General features: G+C 34.8%; 1 protein-coding gene across 1 annotated transcript in view; it reads left to right on the forward strand.

Moving 5' to 3' along the window:
- Window positions 1-19,538, forward strand: part of LOC106539607 (solute carrier family 9 member C1-like) — a 101,066-nt gene that overhangs the window by 32,637 nt on the left and 48,891 nt on the right. Inside the window, exons 8-14 of the mRNA XM_087704012.1 lie at window positions 2,511-2,654; window positions 3,697-3,874; window positions 8,076-8,157; window positions 8,948-9,114; window positions 10,687-10,827; window positions 14,358-14,455; window positions 17,156-17,275. Coding sequence (XP_087560138.1) covers window positions 2,511-2,654; window positions 3,697-3,874; window positions 8,076-8,157; window positions 8,948-9,114; window positions 10,687-10,827; window positions 14,358-14,455; window positions 17,156-17,275 — 930 coding nt within the window. The remainder of the gene's footprint in view (window positions 1-2,510; window positions 2,655-3,696; window positions 3,875-8,075; window positions 8,158-8,947; window positions 9,115-10,686; window positions 10,828-14,357; window positions 14,456-17,155; window positions 17,276-19,538) is intronic.

Raw genomic sequence — 19,538 nt, forward strand, 5'->3', positions numbered from 1 at the left:
TGGTGGATCTTTTCGCCTCGGCGGACACATCTTTTGGGCGAAGGGTCTTGCAGAGGGTGGCGGTAGAGGCTCCCCTTGAGCCCTAGTTGTTGAGTTGTTCTCCCTCCCTGGGACTGAAGCTTGGGTATATCCCACACGTGACCACTCCCTCTCTTCCACTGGAAAAAGAACGTTGGTCTTACCTGAACGTGTCTTTTAAGGGGAAGAGGGGGAGTGGTCACGACCCGCCCTGAGTGTTCTCTTTTGGGGCCAAGGGGAGGGCCCGGGTGGTTCCCGGGGGGTTTGTTTTTGTTGTTTTTTGATGTTTCAGTTCTACCGTTCGCCTTCGAGGAAACTGGGCTAGGATTGGGTGGCACCAGTATTTAAGAGTTTACTCTCAGTCTTTGGACCAATCAGGCTTTGAGAATACCCACACATGACCACTCCCTCTCTTCCCCTTAAAAGACACGTTCAGGTAAGACCAACGTTCTTTCTCATTATAGCCATCCTGCTCCAAATGTTATGTAATGATGGTAGCAGAAGTCAGTATCTGTGGTCCAGATCGGTATTGACATATGGAAGACTGGGACTTGGCTTATAAGAGGAGCAAATGTTTTAAATCATATAGTACATTAACAAATGTTCTGGGCCCTGGAATTAGCCTTCAGTCCCCTAACATCTTTGGAGTCTGTGCAGACACTGCATTTAGCTGTGTTGTGCTTCCATCTGTTGTTATGATGAATCTGCCATATCATCAGTAAGTGTAACTTAGTAATCATGCCTGTTTGTGACATACAGTGATCACAGTGAGGAATACGTTGTTTATTTATAACTCTGGTTTATTGACAAATCATCTATGCATTCACTCAACTCTGGTTACTTTATTTGGTTTGAAGGTTAGGACCAGATTCCACCCTTCCTCTGCTTCCACACTCATGGCTAGTACATCAAAGGCCAATCTACTAACAGGGAGGTCACTGATAGACTATTGCACATGTTATCCAGGCCTTGCCTCCACCTCTCACCTTGAGATCTTGCCTGAAGCTTGGACCTGATATTCTGGCACCAACCAGTCTGTCCATTCTTAGTTCATGAGCCATACAAATGGTGATGGGCCAATTTGGCCTGCAGGATGTAGTTTGCTAACCCTTAATGTAGGTACATAGCCACTGTATTCTCAAACATTGGTGTTAATGAAGAAAATGAAACTGAGCAAGAGCAAGTATTACAGGATAAATATGAGGCTTCCCCCCCCACAAAAAATAAGTTAAGGAATATTTCAAAGTTTGTTCTGTGCAGATGCAGAGACTGATATATAAATACAATCACAGAGAGAGGACAGTAACAGGTAAACAATCTGTTTCTTTATAAGTCCCCATACTATAAAATGTATAGTTTGAAATGAAAAGGAAATATTTCAAATATTATGTTATGTGGCCATCATTTCTCTATCGGAGTGGTATGGAATTATATATTTTGTGTTTTGATTTAATTTCAGAGAGGAAAGGAAAATATACTCTATATTTTATATTAAGTTTGGTCTAGTATCTCAGACCAACCCAGACCAACTCTATCTCAGACCAACCCACCTTACAGGGCTGTTGTTGTGGGGAAATTAGGAGGAATAAACAGTATTGGCAATGTTTGCCATCTTGAGCTACTTATAAACAATTATAAAGGTGTGATAAAAATCATATCAATAAATAATCCCCTTATCAACACATTAGTAAATATGTTTTGAATGTATTTACTAACGATAAATGATATTAAAATGATTGTATTGGTAGTGTCAATGATTGTCTAGATCCATGATGGTGAACCTCTGGCACGTGTGCCAGAGGTGGCACACAGAGCTCCATCTGTGGGCACGTGAGCTATCGCATGCACACTGGACCAGCTGGCCAGTGCATATGGGTGCAACAGAACCCAGAAGAGCAGCTGGCCCAGTGTGCATGCACATGACAGCCAGGTTCTTCCAGGTTCCAGTGCTCCAGAGTGCATGCGCACAGGAACAGGCACACGCTCCAGTTTCAGTACTTGGTGCCAAAAGGTAGTCTCTAGATAAAAACATTGAAATTGGTTAAATTTTGCTCACCTAATTTTATTGTTTAAAAATGATGATGTTATCCATTCAGTTGAGTTTGACTCTTGATGATTCAATGGTAAAGTCTTTCCACATCTTCCAATTTTGCCCTATTTCTTTGAGCTTTTCTATGCTTTGGCTGGTGTCAGCTTTGATAGCATCCAATCACCATGTTCTTTGATGGCCTGGTTTCCTTTTTTAAAAATATTTCCAGTCTAAAATATAATTTCATGTGGCTAACATTTATTACTAACTAAACATTACAGTGATATAATAAAATGCATATTATTATAAATAAAATAGAAATGTTTATGGTATATTTGCTTTTGTACAATAATGAGAAATATAATTTAGCTTATGTTATACTGGTAAATGATAAATAATTGCAATATTTGTTTTCTCATTGGCATGTTTTAATGTCTCCCTTAATCTGCTTTTTCTTAAACAGGTTTTGGTCTATGCTGACATTTTTGGCTCACATTATTATATATCTCATAATAGGAATTGTGATAGCTCAAAAAACATTTCCAAATATAAATTCTCGTGCTTTTTTCTACATTGTAACAGTCTACCTTTCACTGAATCTTGTAAGGTAAATACTTTTTTACTTTTGTGGAAATCGACTAACATTGCCTATCAGTTGTGATATTCTTAAATTGCTGTCTTCTAAACATGTAGTTGGAAGTAAGCCACAGTCAAGCATGCAGAAATGCACATGCTCACATGCACACACACAGAATATTAAAACTCTTAGTGCTACAGTTATTGTCACTTTGAACTGTGAGATGAGTGGTATATAAATTTGGTAAACAAATAAGCTGTCAAAAATTTTTGATCCATGCATTGTAATTTATTTTAGCATGGAAACCCTTGGTGTAAATTGTTCGATTTGGATGAATAGCTCTGTGATATCTCTGATAGTGAACATGAATATATATAGCTTATTCTCATTATTTCCTAATGAGTTGCATTGTAATCAAGCTATAGAAGAACTGTTTTCCATTAAATTTTTGCTCTTGAATGTAGAAAGTATTTCTTCTTCCACAATGGTTGAAATGAATTATGCCAATGTTTTAGGTGCTGCATATACCATGCCGGGGGGGGGGGGGGGGGAGCTTTATGAAAAACTCCAAAACTTCAGTGTGTGTGTGTGTGTGTGTGTGTGTGTGTGTGTGTGTACACTTTAAAAAAAAAACCTTGCAAGTCAGATTCATCCTTGGTCGGGACATTATAAGCTGTGTTAGAACTCAGTAAATTATAATATAACTTAAAACCAATCATAGTGATCTTAATCAACATGGGAGTATTAAGATTTTGTAACACATAGCAGGTATTACAAAATCTCAATACTCCCATGCTTGGAAAAAAGGTACAGTATATATATAGTATTTGAATAATACATTGGAAATCCAGTGTAGCATAATGGTTAAATTGTTTATATGAAAGAAGCAATAACATGATATATTTTTGTTTAATAATAAACTTTTATATTGATTGATAAATGCAGTCTTTTATCTTATAGATGATAATGATTAATTATTTGTTTAATAAATTATTTTAATTTTTGATTAAGATATAAAATTTCAGTAATATTTAAAATTTAATTTTGCAAATTTTTACTTTTATTTACTTAGATTTTTAGTTATTTTGACATTGAGTCCTTTTTTGAGTCGACTCGGCTATGGATTTAATTGGCGTTGGGGAGCTATTATTGTTTGGAGTGGAATGAGAGGCACTTTTACTTTGAACATGGCTCTTCAAATTAGCCAGACAGAAAGTGAGACTCCAGCTGAGGCTAGCATTAAGAATCAGGTAAAAATAACTTCGTATCTTGAAAAATCAACATTTCTGATAAATTTATATTAGAAATTAAACCTATGCAAATCTTTTTAGCAAAATGTCCTCTAGATCTGCTTTTTAAAGCCCTGGAGTTAAGGCATACCAGCATATTGGGCATTGTAATAAAAACATAGTTCAATTCGACTTGTAAAAATGTGAGATTTAACTTATATTTATATAGAAGTAGCTCTCAATTTATGACCATTAATTTAATGACAATTTGAACATGATTATTGCAGCATCCCTGTGGTTGTAATTGTGATTCAGGCACTTGGCAACCATCATGTATTTATGGTATGTGCAGTGTCCTCCAGCCATGTGACTATCATTTATGACCTTTCCAGCTAGCTTTCAACACGTAAAATCAATGGGGAAGTGGGCAGGGAAAGTCTCAAGTCTCACTTAACAACTGTAGTGATTCCCTTAATGATCACACCGAAAAGGTAATAAAATAGTGTGTCATCACATGTGCTTAACAACAAATTTTGAGCAGTCACTAAACAAATGACTGTAAATTGAGGATTATTTATAAATTATGTTGTTTTAAAGGGATGTAAACGTGATCAAAAAGTATCATTTTTTATTTTATTTATCAATTTTATTAGTCACCCATCTTACCACAGGGTAACTGGGTTAATTACAATATTAAAAATATAAACGATATAAATAAAGTACTACAGAAATATAATAATACATAATATAATAGCTAAAAGATGGGGGAGGCAGTAGTTTGAAATTTAATTCTGCAGCTTGTTATTTCATTTGGATGAAGTTTGGAGCTACTGAGAAATAGAAAGCTTCTGAAGTTAAAAGAACATGACCTGACATTTAAGTGGCATGGATATTTGTAATACAATAAAATAATAGTTAATGTGGATTTCAAAAATTATGTTAGATGTACTGTATTGAGACTATTGAATTGATGTTAATCCAGATTTCACCCAAAAACACCTTTGTAGTTTTTAAACAAATGTAAACAAACATAACACATAACATAAAAACATCTTCCATTCCATACAGTGTGTTGATTGATTACAAGGTTTTTGTGCATCTTTTCCGTAATCATCCTTTTATATAAGTCACATATTATCAATCAAGTATATTTGTACATGTTATTATTATATTATAATATTTTCTCTAATATCATATATCAGCTTACGCATTTCAGCACATTCCATTGCTCATATCATCAATCTAATATATATGTATACAATTATTATGATTATTAAACATTCATCGAATATAGCTATTATTACATACTAAATTTAAAGTAAATTTATATTATGGCATTTCTTTACATCATCCTGGACTCCTCCAATGGTAATGCACCTTTATACTCTATTCTACATAGAATTGTTTATCTTTTATAAGAAAAAAGTTTTTCTACATCATCTCCATGATCTTCACTTACAACTTATATAAAATTCCATATTGTCAATCTAGTATATATAAATGCATTATTATCATTATTAATTATTTGTTTAACTATAACTATTATTACTTTGTCTTATACATAATATTCAAAATTTAATTAAGTTTAGCTTAGTTTTATTGTGACATTTCATTTCATCATCCTGTATCCTTCCAGTAGTAGTGCAGTTCAATATCTCTTGCCATTTGTAGAATCTGTGTTCTAAATATTTCCTCGATAAGTCTTATGTGAACTTCTCTTGGCAACTTGTTGTTCATTGCATATTTTGTAAATACTCAAAACGCTCCATCTGTTCATTTCATCAGCTGGGCTTTGGTTATCACTGTTGCTTCTGCCAAAAATACTCTCATTGTTTCTGCCAAGTTTTCTCCCCTTTCTTCATCTATGTTTTGAAGCGTGAGATAGAGTTCCAGTTCGTCTACCTCTCCCTTTAGTGTTCCACATGTATCATTTCCCTCCTCTCTCAGTATACTGTCAGCATCAGCAATTTTCTCGTCACCTTGTTCATGTTTTTCTGCATTTTTAAACTCTATCTTCAACTTGTTTCAACAATATTCTCAGCTCTTCCCTCCATTCCTTCTGTTCTTTGTTCTATAAACTCCAGATTTTTTCTATTCTTTCTGTACTTGTTAGGATTTTTTGAATTTCTAACATAATTCTTTGCAATGTTAATTCCTCTTCTTCTTCATGTTGCACCATCTTTCCAAGTTGTAAACACTGCCACTAGGACCTCCAAGACTTTTGATAGGTTTCAAATAAATTCAGTGTTACTCCAAAAGAACACCTGTATAAACAAGATGTGTTTTCTCTCTGTCCCTTTCAATAAGCAAAGCCAATGGCCTTGAGATAACGGATGTAACCAAGCCTCCACCCTCTAGATGGCAGTGTTACTTCTTTTTTCTCTACTTATAGCTCCCTCTTTAAGCTCCGAGTTTAGGGATAGGAAAAAAAGTGTTTAAAAGTTCCGATCCGGCTGAGCATTTAGAGGAAAGAGATTCTTAGTCCACAAATACAAATAATGGAAAAAAATAGAAGAAGGAGGAGAAAAAGGACCAGTCCAATTGAAAGTAAGAGGTATTTGTAAAAATTCCATCCATAGAAAAGAAACGAAATTAAAGAAAAAAAGATATAACACAATAGTTTTAATTCAAGCTAATCTGCCGCTTGCTCTCCTATCTTCAATTTTAGTTTTACTCTACTTCTTTTTGGGTGTTCTCTTCTCTAATAATAAAATTTATCTCACCAATTTCGACACACTCTCTCTCTCCTGCACTGTTTCCATTGCAGGGGGCTGTCCCAACATTATGCAGCTTCATTAGCTGCTTCTCTTGTAGCTGAAAAAAAAAGCTTCTCCTGGATCGATCAGCAGGACGTACTCTTCTCTATCACCATCTCTACGGGACGGTTTAGGTCCAAAAAGGACCGTCCAGCAACAGGGATTTCAACAGCAATCCTGGAGCTCCAAGATTGCATGTTGTGTTGTAGCGAAGTCAGCCCCGGAAGTCCCCTTATATTCTGCCTCTTTTAATATTCTCCAAAATATTTCATTATCTAGGAGGGAGGGGCTTCCCATAATATACTAGAATTTTGTCAAGAGAAATGGAAAATAAAATCAAGAGAAGAACGAATGGCAGAGGGATATGTCAATGGTTGTTGTATTTACAATTTTTAGAAAAATGTAAAGTAAACAAAATGTATGGTTTTGAACATTGTAAGACTAAGTCTAAGTGAAATAGAATCACATGTTCAAATGAACATATAATTGCTAAAATACATAAACTTTTGTTAAAATTTGAAACAAGATCCATAAGGAGGGCTAACAATTTTAGTTATAATATAGAGATGGAATAATGGGAAAGCATGATCTCTGAGGGAGCTGTGAGGTTAAGAAATATTATAGACAAACAAACATTTTCTTAAAAGTGCTAGCTAATTTATCCAAAACATAATAAAATAAAATTCTAGAAGATCAGGGAAAACAGTATTTTAACTAATGAGGTTCTGCTTCAAGAACATTGCCTCAAGATAGTAATCAGTCTTTTGTGCTATAGAAGTGATGAATTGATTGTTTTGGAGTTCATACTACGTACTCTTGGTTACCATGTCTAAACAAATAATTTGAAGGTATATTTTGTTCTGTTTCAGTATCCAACTTTTACATTTACATATTATCACTACAAAGGCTCTGTTTTAGCTATTCCAATTTTTGTTGTAATATCAATATGTATCCTTTATTATCTTGTTTAATTTTTATGTCATTGTGTTTCTCCCCAGAAACTTAATGCTCCCTAGTGCTTAAACCTACAGCTTTTATTGCAATTATTTTCTAATTCCCTCATTATAATTTCAAGAATAATAGATCTGGAGACAAATACATCCTAGTCTCAACTCCTTTTTACTTCTTAAAATTCAATTTTTACAGTAAATTAGTGTTTTTTGTAAGTTTTTTGTTAAAATATTGATGTGAACAATTAATGGCAGTGAAGGTGTGGATGGAGAATCTAAATTAACTCCTTTTCTTTTTCAGCTCCTTTTTTATGGGGACAAAACAAAATTCAGAATCCAGGACTATACTATCATAATTGGTTATGTTTGATTTTGTTTTGTCAGCTTATTAGGTGAAATTGTACTATATGTATCTGTATTATTCTTTCTACGTTGGCCTGCTCCCTTAAAATATGGTATCATAAATGTATGGACATTTTATGAGGTTACTAATTATAACAATTTTTTGTGTTTCAGATATTAATGCATTCTGGAACAGCATCACTGTTAACCTTGATTATTAATTCAACCACTGTGAGGACGCTGGTTATAACCTTAGGTGACACATTAAACATATCATTTTTAAAAATATTTGTTTTTCTATTTAGTTTCTAACAAGTAGACTGTACATTTTCCTGGAAATATTTCCTACTGAATGCAGTTGGACATGTCTTAGTATGTCTGGGATTATGCTATTAATGTATTAAACAATGGCACATTATATATCAAATGCAAATTTGCAGAAAATTTAATTTGATTAATTTGTCAATCTAGCAAAATTTTAGTTAAATAAGAAAATAATATATAAAATACATCTACTTTCCAGTTACTTGAAATGGAACCCTTTAATGAAGTTTTTAAAGGCGTAATATTATCTGGATAAGAATTTAACTTCATATTTACAAGGAATTTCAAATCAAATTTAACAGGAGCTGCATACACAAACACATATGAATGCACACATAAGTATGCTATAAATCTATATTATATCTATTTTAATCACATTAAATTTTTATCTTCTATCAAATCCAAAACATTATTTTCATGGTGTATGGCATTAATATCAACCCCCAAACAATTTACAATTTTAAAAAATCCAACAGATTAAAAATTCAATTAACCTAGAAGAGCAAAATACAAAAATAAATCAAAACGAATTGAAACCAAAACAAAACCTTGGCTCTGCAATCATCCTGTCCCTAAGACCTAAGAGAACAACCCGGTCTTCAATAATTTCCTGGTGGTGGGAGTCACATGATTATTTATAGATTATAATTTATAGACTATAATAAATGCTTACATATTTCATACACATTTCAGAATAACTAATTATTTTCCTCTTATTATAGGGCTTTGTAATATTACTCTTCCAAAGCGTATGGCAATGTTTAATGCTATTCAACGTATTAGAAAAATGGAGGCCAACACTTTTGCAATGCTAAAACTTGATCGATTTTTGGCTGATGCAAACTGGGCAATGGCAGAAAAAGCAATCAAAATAGATTATCCTTATAGAGTAAGTAATACAAACGTTAAATAAAATATAGTTTAGAAAAAACATAAATTAATATTATGGTATTTACATATTTGCCATGACTAAATACAAGAGATTAGCTTTTATCATGCGATTGAATTGGTCATTATTCAGCTTGCAGTGAGGTTTGAAGTTGCAAATAAACCTAGGTAGATATGCAGAAAGGATAAGGAATTGAGTGGGAAAGGACAGTATAGTTTACTAATGGCGAACCTTTTAGAAGCTGAGTGCCGAAACTGCAACCCAAAACCCACTTATTTATCGCAAACTGCCAATGGCAATTTAACCTGAATATTGTTTTACTACCTAAAATAATGATAAACAAGGCAGAGTTCAGCTAATTGTTTTAAGAAAGATGTGATAAATGCACTTTTATGCTCCTTTGAAATATTACATTTAGCAACAATAAAAAAGAAAAAACATTTCTAATATAATTTCTCTCTTTCCCTCCCTCTCTCTTTCTTCCCCCTGTCTCTTCCTCTCCCTCTCTCTTTCCCTCCCCATCTCTGTTTTTCTTTCTTTTTCTTTCCTTCTCCTTCTCTTTCCCCCTCCCTCTTTCACACCTCTCTATCTTTTTCTGTCTTTCTCTTTCCTTCCCCCTTCTCTCTACCTCTCTGTTTCTCTCTCTCTTCTTCCCACCCTCTCTTTCTCTCTCTTCTCCCCTCTTTCTCTTTCCCTCTTTCTCTTCCCCTTTTCTCTCTCTTTCCCTCCCTCCCCTTCTTTTTCCCTTCCTCCTCTCTGCCTCTCTTTCTCCCTATCTCTTTCCTTTCCTCTCTCTTCTCCTTCCTTCCCTCTTTTTTCTCTCTTTTTCTCCTCTTTCCCTCCCTCCCTCTCTCTCTTTCCCTCCCTCCCTTCTCTCTGCCTCTCTTCTTCTGTCTCTCTCTGTGTCTTTCTCTCTTCCCCCCTCTCTCTTCCCCCTCTTTCTCTCTCTCTTTCCCTCCCACCTTCTCTGCCTCTCTGTTTCTCTTTCCTTTTCTCTCTCTCCCCCCTTTCCCTCCCCCCACTTTCCCCCTCTCTTTCCCTTCCCCTCTCTCTGCCTTTCTGTCTCTCGCTGTCTCTCTCTGTCTTATCTATCCATCCATCCATCCATCCATCCATATCTATCTATCTGTGCTCTCCTGCCCAGCTTCACGTGTCATGAGAATCTAACCACTTGGGTGAGTGGAGGCTGCAGGCAAAGCCAAGAAATCCATGCAAAATAAGGCAACTTCAACCTGGATCCTGTCAGGGAGATACCCATGCCTTCTCTTTCCCTCTCTGGGAGAGACACATGAGCCGAACATTTGAAGCCATGCTCAATGGAGTTTGCAAGTAGGCTCAACGGGGCTGCTTAGTGGAGAGGGAGACTCCCGCCTGTTTGGTTTGCTTCAATGCAGGGTGTGCCATAGGTTCACCACCAGGGGTATAGTTGTAAGTGGAGAGAAACAAGTAGGGAGGAACTAGGTGGAGAGAGTGATATTAATATAGAATATAAAATCAAAAAATATTTACAATCCTCCCCTGATCATTATCATTGTTTCTAGTTACACTACTGTTCTTTTCTTCCTCCTGCAGTTAACTCCAGAAGAAATTAATCAATTGGTCAGATTACTTAGATGTCCAGAATGCAATGCAGATATTACATTTGAGAGAGATCCTGAACAAATTGCTGAAATGTTCGAGGAAGCCAGGTTACGTCTCTTAACTGCACAGATAGTTAGTATTTTTGTTTACCTTAATGTTTTTTGTTCTAAATATATTTAATGTATATAATCTGAGAGCAAAAATATTTAGCAGGACTAGTAAGAGCTTTTGGAATCCTCTTACTCCCCCAATAATTCCTTGGTCACTACTATTAAATAAATTATTTATCCACCCAGAGTCATATATTTAAGATGGGTGGCTATATAAATTGAAGTAAGTAAATATACACAATATAGTAATAAAAGGTACCACCTACTCATACACTTGTGAATTGCATTTACTACTAAACCTGAGATGTCACTACCTGCACCCCACCTGTGAACTGCTTAAAGGGCCCTTCTAAAAAATAGTTGGAACAAGCTAAATTGTGTTTTAGTGGCGAAAAGGAGAAGAATCAGTTAATGATCAGTGGCCTAGTAAACCAAGTTGTTTATATTCTCTGATCTACTAGGAAGAGATAAATAATAAGGTCACTCAAATAGGTTTGTCAAAAACATTCCAGTGAGAACCTGTAATTTATACTGTTTTTGCTTTTGCTTTTGTCTTGCCTTTTCAGTATAGTAGGTAGGGGTTGCATTGTAGTAGGCCTAAGGATAAATAAGTTCTGGTTTTCCTTTTGCTCAGGGCTGCAACAAGTTGCCAATGGTTTGTTGGGAGCCAGTGTATTGTTTGCATGTCTAATAAAATTTTGTGGTAGCTTCAAAATACTTTGGATGCTTTAAGGTTAGCAAAGTTTGGGCCACAACATCACTTACCTGAGAATATTTTTATGTAATGATCAGATTCTTCTCTGGATCTGTAAGATACTCTGTTTATTATCCCTCATATACCACACATCTTCCTAATGAAAATCTCCAAGCCACAAGCTCTCCTCCCTTATCAGTTGAGCTAGGGGAATAATTAAGTGTTTTTTTTTCTTTTGTCAAAGCATCTTGTCCTGTAAGCGACTGTTGGAAGGCTCCTGGAGTGGGGCTGAAAGGTGAAAGGGAAGTAATATGCTCCCTCCCATATTTGGGCACACCAGGTGAGAGCTTGTGGCTAAGAGGTTAATACAACTGCCTAATATGTAAAAACAGCCCAAGTTCGAATCCAAGCAAGGATATGGCTAGCTGATGAGAGTTAAATAGCTTGAAATAGATCTATACTAGTCTCCCTTCATTTATGTATCAGCAAAAACATATACATACATACATACATACATACATACATACATACATAGATGTGCAGTCAGGGGAGGTAGAGCCTCACCACTGTCATCATGAAAAGAAAAAAAATGTAAAAGGAAAAAGGCAAGAGCTGAGGTCAGGCTGAGCTAGTTGCTGCCAGAATCACTGGATGACTCTGCTTAGTGCTTAACTGTTTAAAAAAGCCTCTAAAAAAGTGCCCCCTACAGGAGGAGGCAGAATAACGACGTGTCTCATCTAGTCTGACTTTAGGCGTTTTATGATCACCGAGCAGAGTTAAGCAAGGGTTAAAAGCCTAAAAATTCTGACGTAGGTGAGGCATGTCATTCTCCTGCCTCCTCCTGTAGAGGGCTCTTTTTTAGAGGCTTTTTTAAACAGTTAAGCAGAGTCATTCATAGTGAGGCAGCAACTAGCTCAGCCTGACCTCAGCTCTCGCGTTTTTCCTTTTACGTTTTTTTTTCATGATGACAGGCAAGAGCAGAGTTGAAATCCTCTCTGAAACAGTTGGCAAAGGTACGTGTGGGTCGGAGGGAGGGGAGTAATTCAAACTGCATCCTCCTAGTGCGGGGCTTTGGGCAAAGGCTGGAGGGAAGTGCTCTCCCTCCCCAAGTGTAGTTTGATTGCAGGCAGAGCCACATTGTCTTTTCAAACCTGTAATCAGTGAAACTGGGCTGGATCCTTCCGGGGCTGGGGGAAAGTGTGTGGCTCTTTGACTGGCTTCCTGCCTCCTCCTGTGGTCTCCCTGACTCCCTCCAATCCAACTTTGTGTGTCTGTGTGTCTGTGTGTTTATTTGAGAGAGAGTTTGTTTGAGTGAGAGAGGGAAGGGGGTAGGAGAGATAGTCCAATCCAATTTCTATCTCTCTCTGTGTGTGTGTGTGTGTGTTTGAGAGAGGGGGAGGGAGGAAGGAAGGGAAGGGAAGGGAGAAGAAAAAGAAAGAAGGAAACTTATTTCGCAAAGGAGAAAAACAAATGCTGTCGCTTTAAATCGGAACTGAGCATGCCTGGCTGTAGAATTCTGGGAGTTGAAGTCCACAAGTCTAAAACAAATTGAAACCCATCACTGTATTAGTGCCTCACCAGCCATAAACCTCACCACACGTCATGTGTGTGTGTGTGTGTGTGTGTGTGTGTGAGAGAGAGAGAGAGAGAGAGAGAGAGAGAGAGAGAGAGATTAATATAATACACAAATATTTTGTAAACAGTATATTGACTGGGTCAAATCTTTTTTAAACAATGCTAACAGTAATAATATGAATAAGTATGCCTAATCCTGATCTTCCAACTTCAATAGTACCATTCTCTTTTTCTAATTCTTTATCAATTTTTCCATGAATTAATTTAAACATAAATAACATTTCTTTACACCATCTATTTGTTATTCCTTACTAAGTTACTAATATTTAATATTTTGAAAATTACTCATTATTCCACAATAATTTCAATATCCCAAATGTCTAGGACTACTAATAAACCAAATATTAACAACATTTAATCAATCCCGGCAATATATATAATAATTCCCACAATTTCTAATCCTTAAATGTTTAAATTTGCAATATACTTTAACACACTATTAATATTAATAATACAATTGGATTAACTAATTCTAAATTTCCACTTACTAAGCTTAGTTTATTTTTAATTATAATAGATTCTATTATCTATTAATATGTATGCTGCTATTTTCCCTATTTGTATTTTCTATTTTTCTTATTATTAATATATTTTATCATTATCCATAATCTCTTAACCTATTTGGAGTTCCATCATTTATTGACTTTTAAATCACCCTTTTATTTCTCTCTCTTGGAGTCTTATAACTCTTTTTGAGGAACTATGCTTTTCTATGTTCTGAGAAAACAGTGACCTGAGAAGCAAAAGGAAATCAACTTTATTTCATCCAATACTTGGTATTTTCTATAATAAAGAGAAATTATACGTGTTATATGACCCTAGTAAGCAATTAGTTTTAAGATGGAAAAACATTCTCAATAGCTATTACAGATAATTCAAGTTGACTTCCATTTAAACAGCAGAATTATGACAATCCCTGTTTTTTCCTTCAGAATTAGAATCGTTGAAGTCCAAAGATAAATATCAGTTAATAATGGTTGGTAGACTCAATTGAAGATTAAGCTTATCACATATCAAAATAATATGACATCAGAGATTAATAACCACATAGAACTGCTCTTTCAAATTGGATGTGATAGTGCTTCTCAGTGGAGTCCATAAGCAGATTTAGTAAAACTAATACGGTCCTTAGACTAGATGCAATATATATATGGGTTAATTTATGGGTTAATCATTCAACAGTTCTGGAATTCTACTTATTCAAACTTTTTTTAAAAATATAGGCTAGTTATCAGAAGCAATATAACAGTGGAATGCTGAACCAAGATGCTGCACAAATATTGATAGGTGCAGCAGAAAGCTATGTCGATATTAATGGAAAGTAAGTGCTTAACAATTAATAAAAATAATGCACATGCATCTATTGTAATTAAATATTTCAAATGAGAAGAGTAGATACTATAATATGTTGATGCTATTGTTGTAATTAGTTTTATTGACCTGTATAAAATGTTACAAAAATGGAATTCATTTTGTTTATTTATTTTATTTAATAAAATTTATATGGCTGCCCAACTCACTCATTGACTCCAGGCTGCTTACAAAGATAAAAACCCAATATAAAAAACAATGACACCCCATCCTCCTGGCAGATATACATTAAAAAAAAAAGCAATTTAGATGTAACAAAAAATATATAGATAGCTGTAAAATACCATAAAAGTGAAATGAAGCAAGTTACAACTGTCACTAGTTACGACAATGATGGGCAGAGTCCTACATGTCTAAGAGTTCCTGGATGAAATCCATTTGTATACTAAACAGACCTGCTTCCAAGCTTAATCTTGAAAGGCAATGAAGTAAAGAGCTTTAAATGAACTCAATTCCTGATATTTTTTTATTCACAGCTTGGGAGTTCAGCAAAGTATTTATGAAAGTATTATAATCTTTATTTCTTTGGCAGTAAATAGAAAGCAAGCTGCGCAAAACTAAAAAGCTATTTTATTCAAAGATTTGAAATAAATGGAATCAAAAGCCAGAAGATCAAATCCTGGATATGGGAGGGTGATTTGTAACTAGTCTTTTGGAAGGAGATGATACTTACAAGAAAAGGAATTTTTGCTAAGCCAAACTTCAAGGAAGATAGCAGCTCATATAAATTATTGGCCTACCAATTGAGAAAAGGACATTAATTTAAGGCATAAAGTAGCATGTTTCAAATTCAAAAGAAATGGCAAATCAAATTTATTAAATACTATTCTCAACCATGTGGAAAATATATGCCAACTTTGGAGAAAATTAGAGAGTATTTGAATACAACACACATGAGATGTACAGATCAGCAAAAGGAAATGCTACAAATATTACATTAAACAAAATCCTGGAGAAGAACTTAAAGCGTGTGTTAAAAGCAGTGGTTGGATTCAAATAATTTAACAACTGATTCTCTGCCCTAATGATTTCTTCCAACAACCAGTTCACCAAACTGCTCAGAAAATTAACAACCAGTTATCCCGAAGTGATGTGAATTAGCTGAATACCACCACTGGTTAAAAGTGTGTATCAATAGCAAATAACAAAGATAATAGCGAATAGAACAACTATAAAATTTTCAATCAATAAAGATACCAGATAAGGATATCTGCTTTGTTTCTCATTTACTATTCTTGATTGCTTTGGAAGTATTAGAAAATAAGTTTTCAAAAAAACAAAACAAACCAGATAGCAGGTATCAAGACTCAAAGAGAGAAATAGAATTTAAAATAGTATGTGGATAATGTACTAACTATTATGCAACTGCAAAATGCAATAAAGGATGAAAATAATGGTTTGGATGAATTCTCAAGGTAAGCATACAAAAAGCAAATAAGTACTTAAGAGTACTTAATTCAAGAAGAAGAAAGCTTTGTCCAGAAAGATTTGGGTTGTTAGCCAACAAATATTTGGGATTCTATTTGACAGGCAGCAGTTAATTCAACTTGCAATTTCAAAAGTATTAAATCAGATTATGGAGAAAAGTTAAAAAAATATTTTGACAGTGAAAATATTTAAAACATTTTATTAAATTAGGATCACTAACATGAATATATTATCTACATTGCCAAAAATATAACACTGGGAAACCACTCGTTGAATATGCAACAACATTAAAATTAACAGTATATATTCATAACAGAAATTTGACTAAATTTAAGTAAGAATGGTTTCTGATATACATATTCACATAATAAGCCAAACTCAAACCTAGCAGTATAGTTTTCAAGGGGGAAATAATAGAAACAGTATTGAGAAATACAATATATTTATGTTACATCAGTCACGTAAATAGGAAGGAATTTAAAATTATGATATGTGATTTTCCCAATAAGTCTTTTTACTGATTATTCTTTACCTTTTTCCTTATTTTTTCATTTTCCCTTTTTTCCTTTTTTTCCTTTACATTGTTATGTGCATTTACAATGGTGTTAAAATTTTGTGAACTCTCTTGTATATTCAGTACTTTTGCATAAAAATTACCTGAATTGTGACCTATTCTCCACACATCCTATAACTAGATTTAAGAAAAAACTATACGTGTCAAAAATATTGTATTGTTCATTTATTTATTGAGAAAAATAATCCAAAGCAACATGCAGGTAGTTCTTAGCTTACTATCACAATTGGAACCAGAAACTTTGTTTCTAAGTGATGCAGTTATTCAATTTTATAATCTTTTTTGCCACAATTGTTAAGTTAGTCACTCTAGCTGTTAAGTAAATCTGGATTCATCCAATGGCTTTTCTTGGAAGCCTTCTGGGAAGGTCACAAATGGCAATCACATGACTCTGGGATCCTGCAATGATCATAAATGCATACTGGTTGCCAAATACCTGAATTTTTATCACGTAACTGTGGGGATGTTACAACAGTCGTAAGTGTAGACCACACATAAGTCACTTTTTTCAACAATGTTGTTAACTTTGGTTGTTAAACTAATGGTCATAATTCCAGGATTATCTGTGTTTGTGGTAAAAGTATTGAGAATTATCTTGTATTCACTTTTTACCTTCTATTTTAAAATATATGCTTTTAATTATTCCAGGTTTATGAATATTCATGAAGTAAAAACTTATTGGGAAAGCAAAGGCATATTGGTCACAATTAAAAACTGGCTAACTGAATGGGTTCACAGTGTGAAAGAGGAAAGTTTTAAGCAATCAAGGTTGGTATACTTAATAGATATTAAAATATGTATGATGAGAAATACTAACATTTTATATAATGGTGATGCATACACTGTTATATCCTAGCCTTAATAATTGGGATACTGAGTAACTAGTAATTAAGAATTACTGAGCCCAAGTACCCAGATTTATTGAAAAATAGCTTTCATTCCAATTCAGCAAGATCTAGTCCTGAAATAGCAAGCAATGCAGAAAAAAGGAACGGTAACAAATTATGTTCCAAATTGGAAACTTGATGTCAGGAAAGCAAGTAGAGACTAGTAATCAGTTTCTAAGGCAAATTTATGGGGAAGAATGTGGAAAATTCTTAAAGTTAAGTTACTCAGAAAATTGTGACAGTCATGATCACAGTTCTAAACTGACAGTTCTAAGTCTATTTATGAGTTATCATTTGGATGGGTCCATTGAGACATTTAGTTTACTTGCAAACTGGGGGAAAAGATTATTTAGTTTCAAAGGAATTTGGCTGCTAAATTTCTTTTTTTTAAATATAAAGACCAATGCAGAGATATATAAAGAGAAAGAAAGAAAAAGCGCAGAGAAAACTACAGTTAATGAAAAAAATAACACAGGTCTGCGACTAAAAAGCTGTTTGATTATTTTCATCCAATTTCCATGTATTTTGGTGTGCTGAAAACAAATAAAATATTGAGAAAACTCCTAGACATCATGATTTACCACAACATGCAAAATTGTCTTCAAATTTATCATTTTTAAAAATTTTTTGGTATTTTTTTTTATATTATGGGTTTTTAACCAAATTTAAAGTCCAAATTACTATTAATTAATTCACATAAGGCCATTTAAGATATAAAATGCCAAAAAACCTTTAAAGGGTTTGTCTGAGTTATGTAAAAAAAATATAGCACTGTAAATCTAATGGTCAGCAATATATACATAAGCTAAGCAAGTTTTAAGTCTGTGCTTCTAATGGTAGAAGCAGTTAATCTTTCCTAAAGAATCCAGTGGGAGGGAGACACAGGGCAGATAGCAGCATCTCCAGTCAGTGCAGGGGGCGTGGCCCACACTGTGACATCTCGTGTACAGACACAGAGCTGCTCTCTCCTGCATTCCACATTTGTGCATGAATCATCATCAGGTTCTTGGTTCTAGGCTGTTCACACTTTTTCATCACAATTCATATTAGCTCGTCATTCTTCAACCGTTATGTTATGGCTCCGCGAAAGTGTATTAATTTGCCAGACAGTTTCTGTTCATCTGTGGTGAATATACAGTGTTGAAGCAACAGCAGAATATTACAGACTTTGTGAAAAAAGTATATTTTGCATACTTTGGACTAAAAATTGGAGATCAAGATAAAGTTTGGGCGCCTCACAAAGTGTGCAAAGGGTGTGTTGAGGACCTCCGAAACTGGTTCAAGGGTAAGAAAAAACCTTTCCGTTATGGGATTCCTATGGTATGGCGAGAGCAAAAGAACCATAGTGATGAATGTTACTTTTGTTCATGCAATGTGAAAGGGTTTAATTCCAAATGGAAGCATTCCATTTCATACCCCAATCTTCACTCAGCAATTCGTCCCATCCTCCATGGCACAGATATACCAGTACCCAAACCCCTTGCTACCTTGGAAGAGATACCTAGCTCCGATGAAGGTGAAGTCATAACTGAACCTGATGACGAATCAAGTTCTGACTTTGAAGATGATACAAGACCAAAATTGTTTTCTCAGGAGGAGATGAATGATTTGGTAAGATACTTGAATCTTCCCAAAGATGCCACTGAGTTACCAAGGCTGAATCAAGGCTGAAAAGCAGGAATTTATTGTTGCCAGGAGTGTCATCTTCATGGTTCAGACATCGTGAAAAGAAGTTTGTTCGTTACTTCGCCCAGGAAGACAAGTTGGTTTATTGCATCGATGTTGAAGGTCTGATGGGTCAATTTAAAATCCAATATGATTCAGAGCAATGGCTTCTTTTTATAGATTCTTCTAAAAGAAGTCTCAAAGCAGTTTTACTCCATAACGGTTTTTACGCTTCCATACCTGTAGGTCATTCCATACATTTGAAGGAAGCCTATGAGAGCTTGGAATTGGTTCTTTGTAAATTTAAATATGAAGACCATGGTTGGCAAGTGTGTGGGGACTTGAAGGTCTTGTGCATGCTGCTCGGGCAACAAGCTGGCTATACCAAATACCCTTGTTTTCTGTGTCTATGGGATAGTCGAGACCAACAAAATCACTGGACCAAGAAGAGTTGACAGCCGAGGGTGCTAACAGTCTGT

Source organism: Thamnophis sirtalis, unplaced genomic scaffold, assembly GCF_051295495.1.
Source record: "Thamnophis sirtalis isolate CommonGarterSnake01/CBP01778 unplaced genomic scaffold, rThaSir2_p1.2 scaffold_1, whole genome shotgun sequence".
Taxonomy (NCBI): Eukaryota; Metazoa; Chordata; class Lepidosauria; order Squamata; family Natricidae; genus Thamnophis; species Thamnophis sirtalis.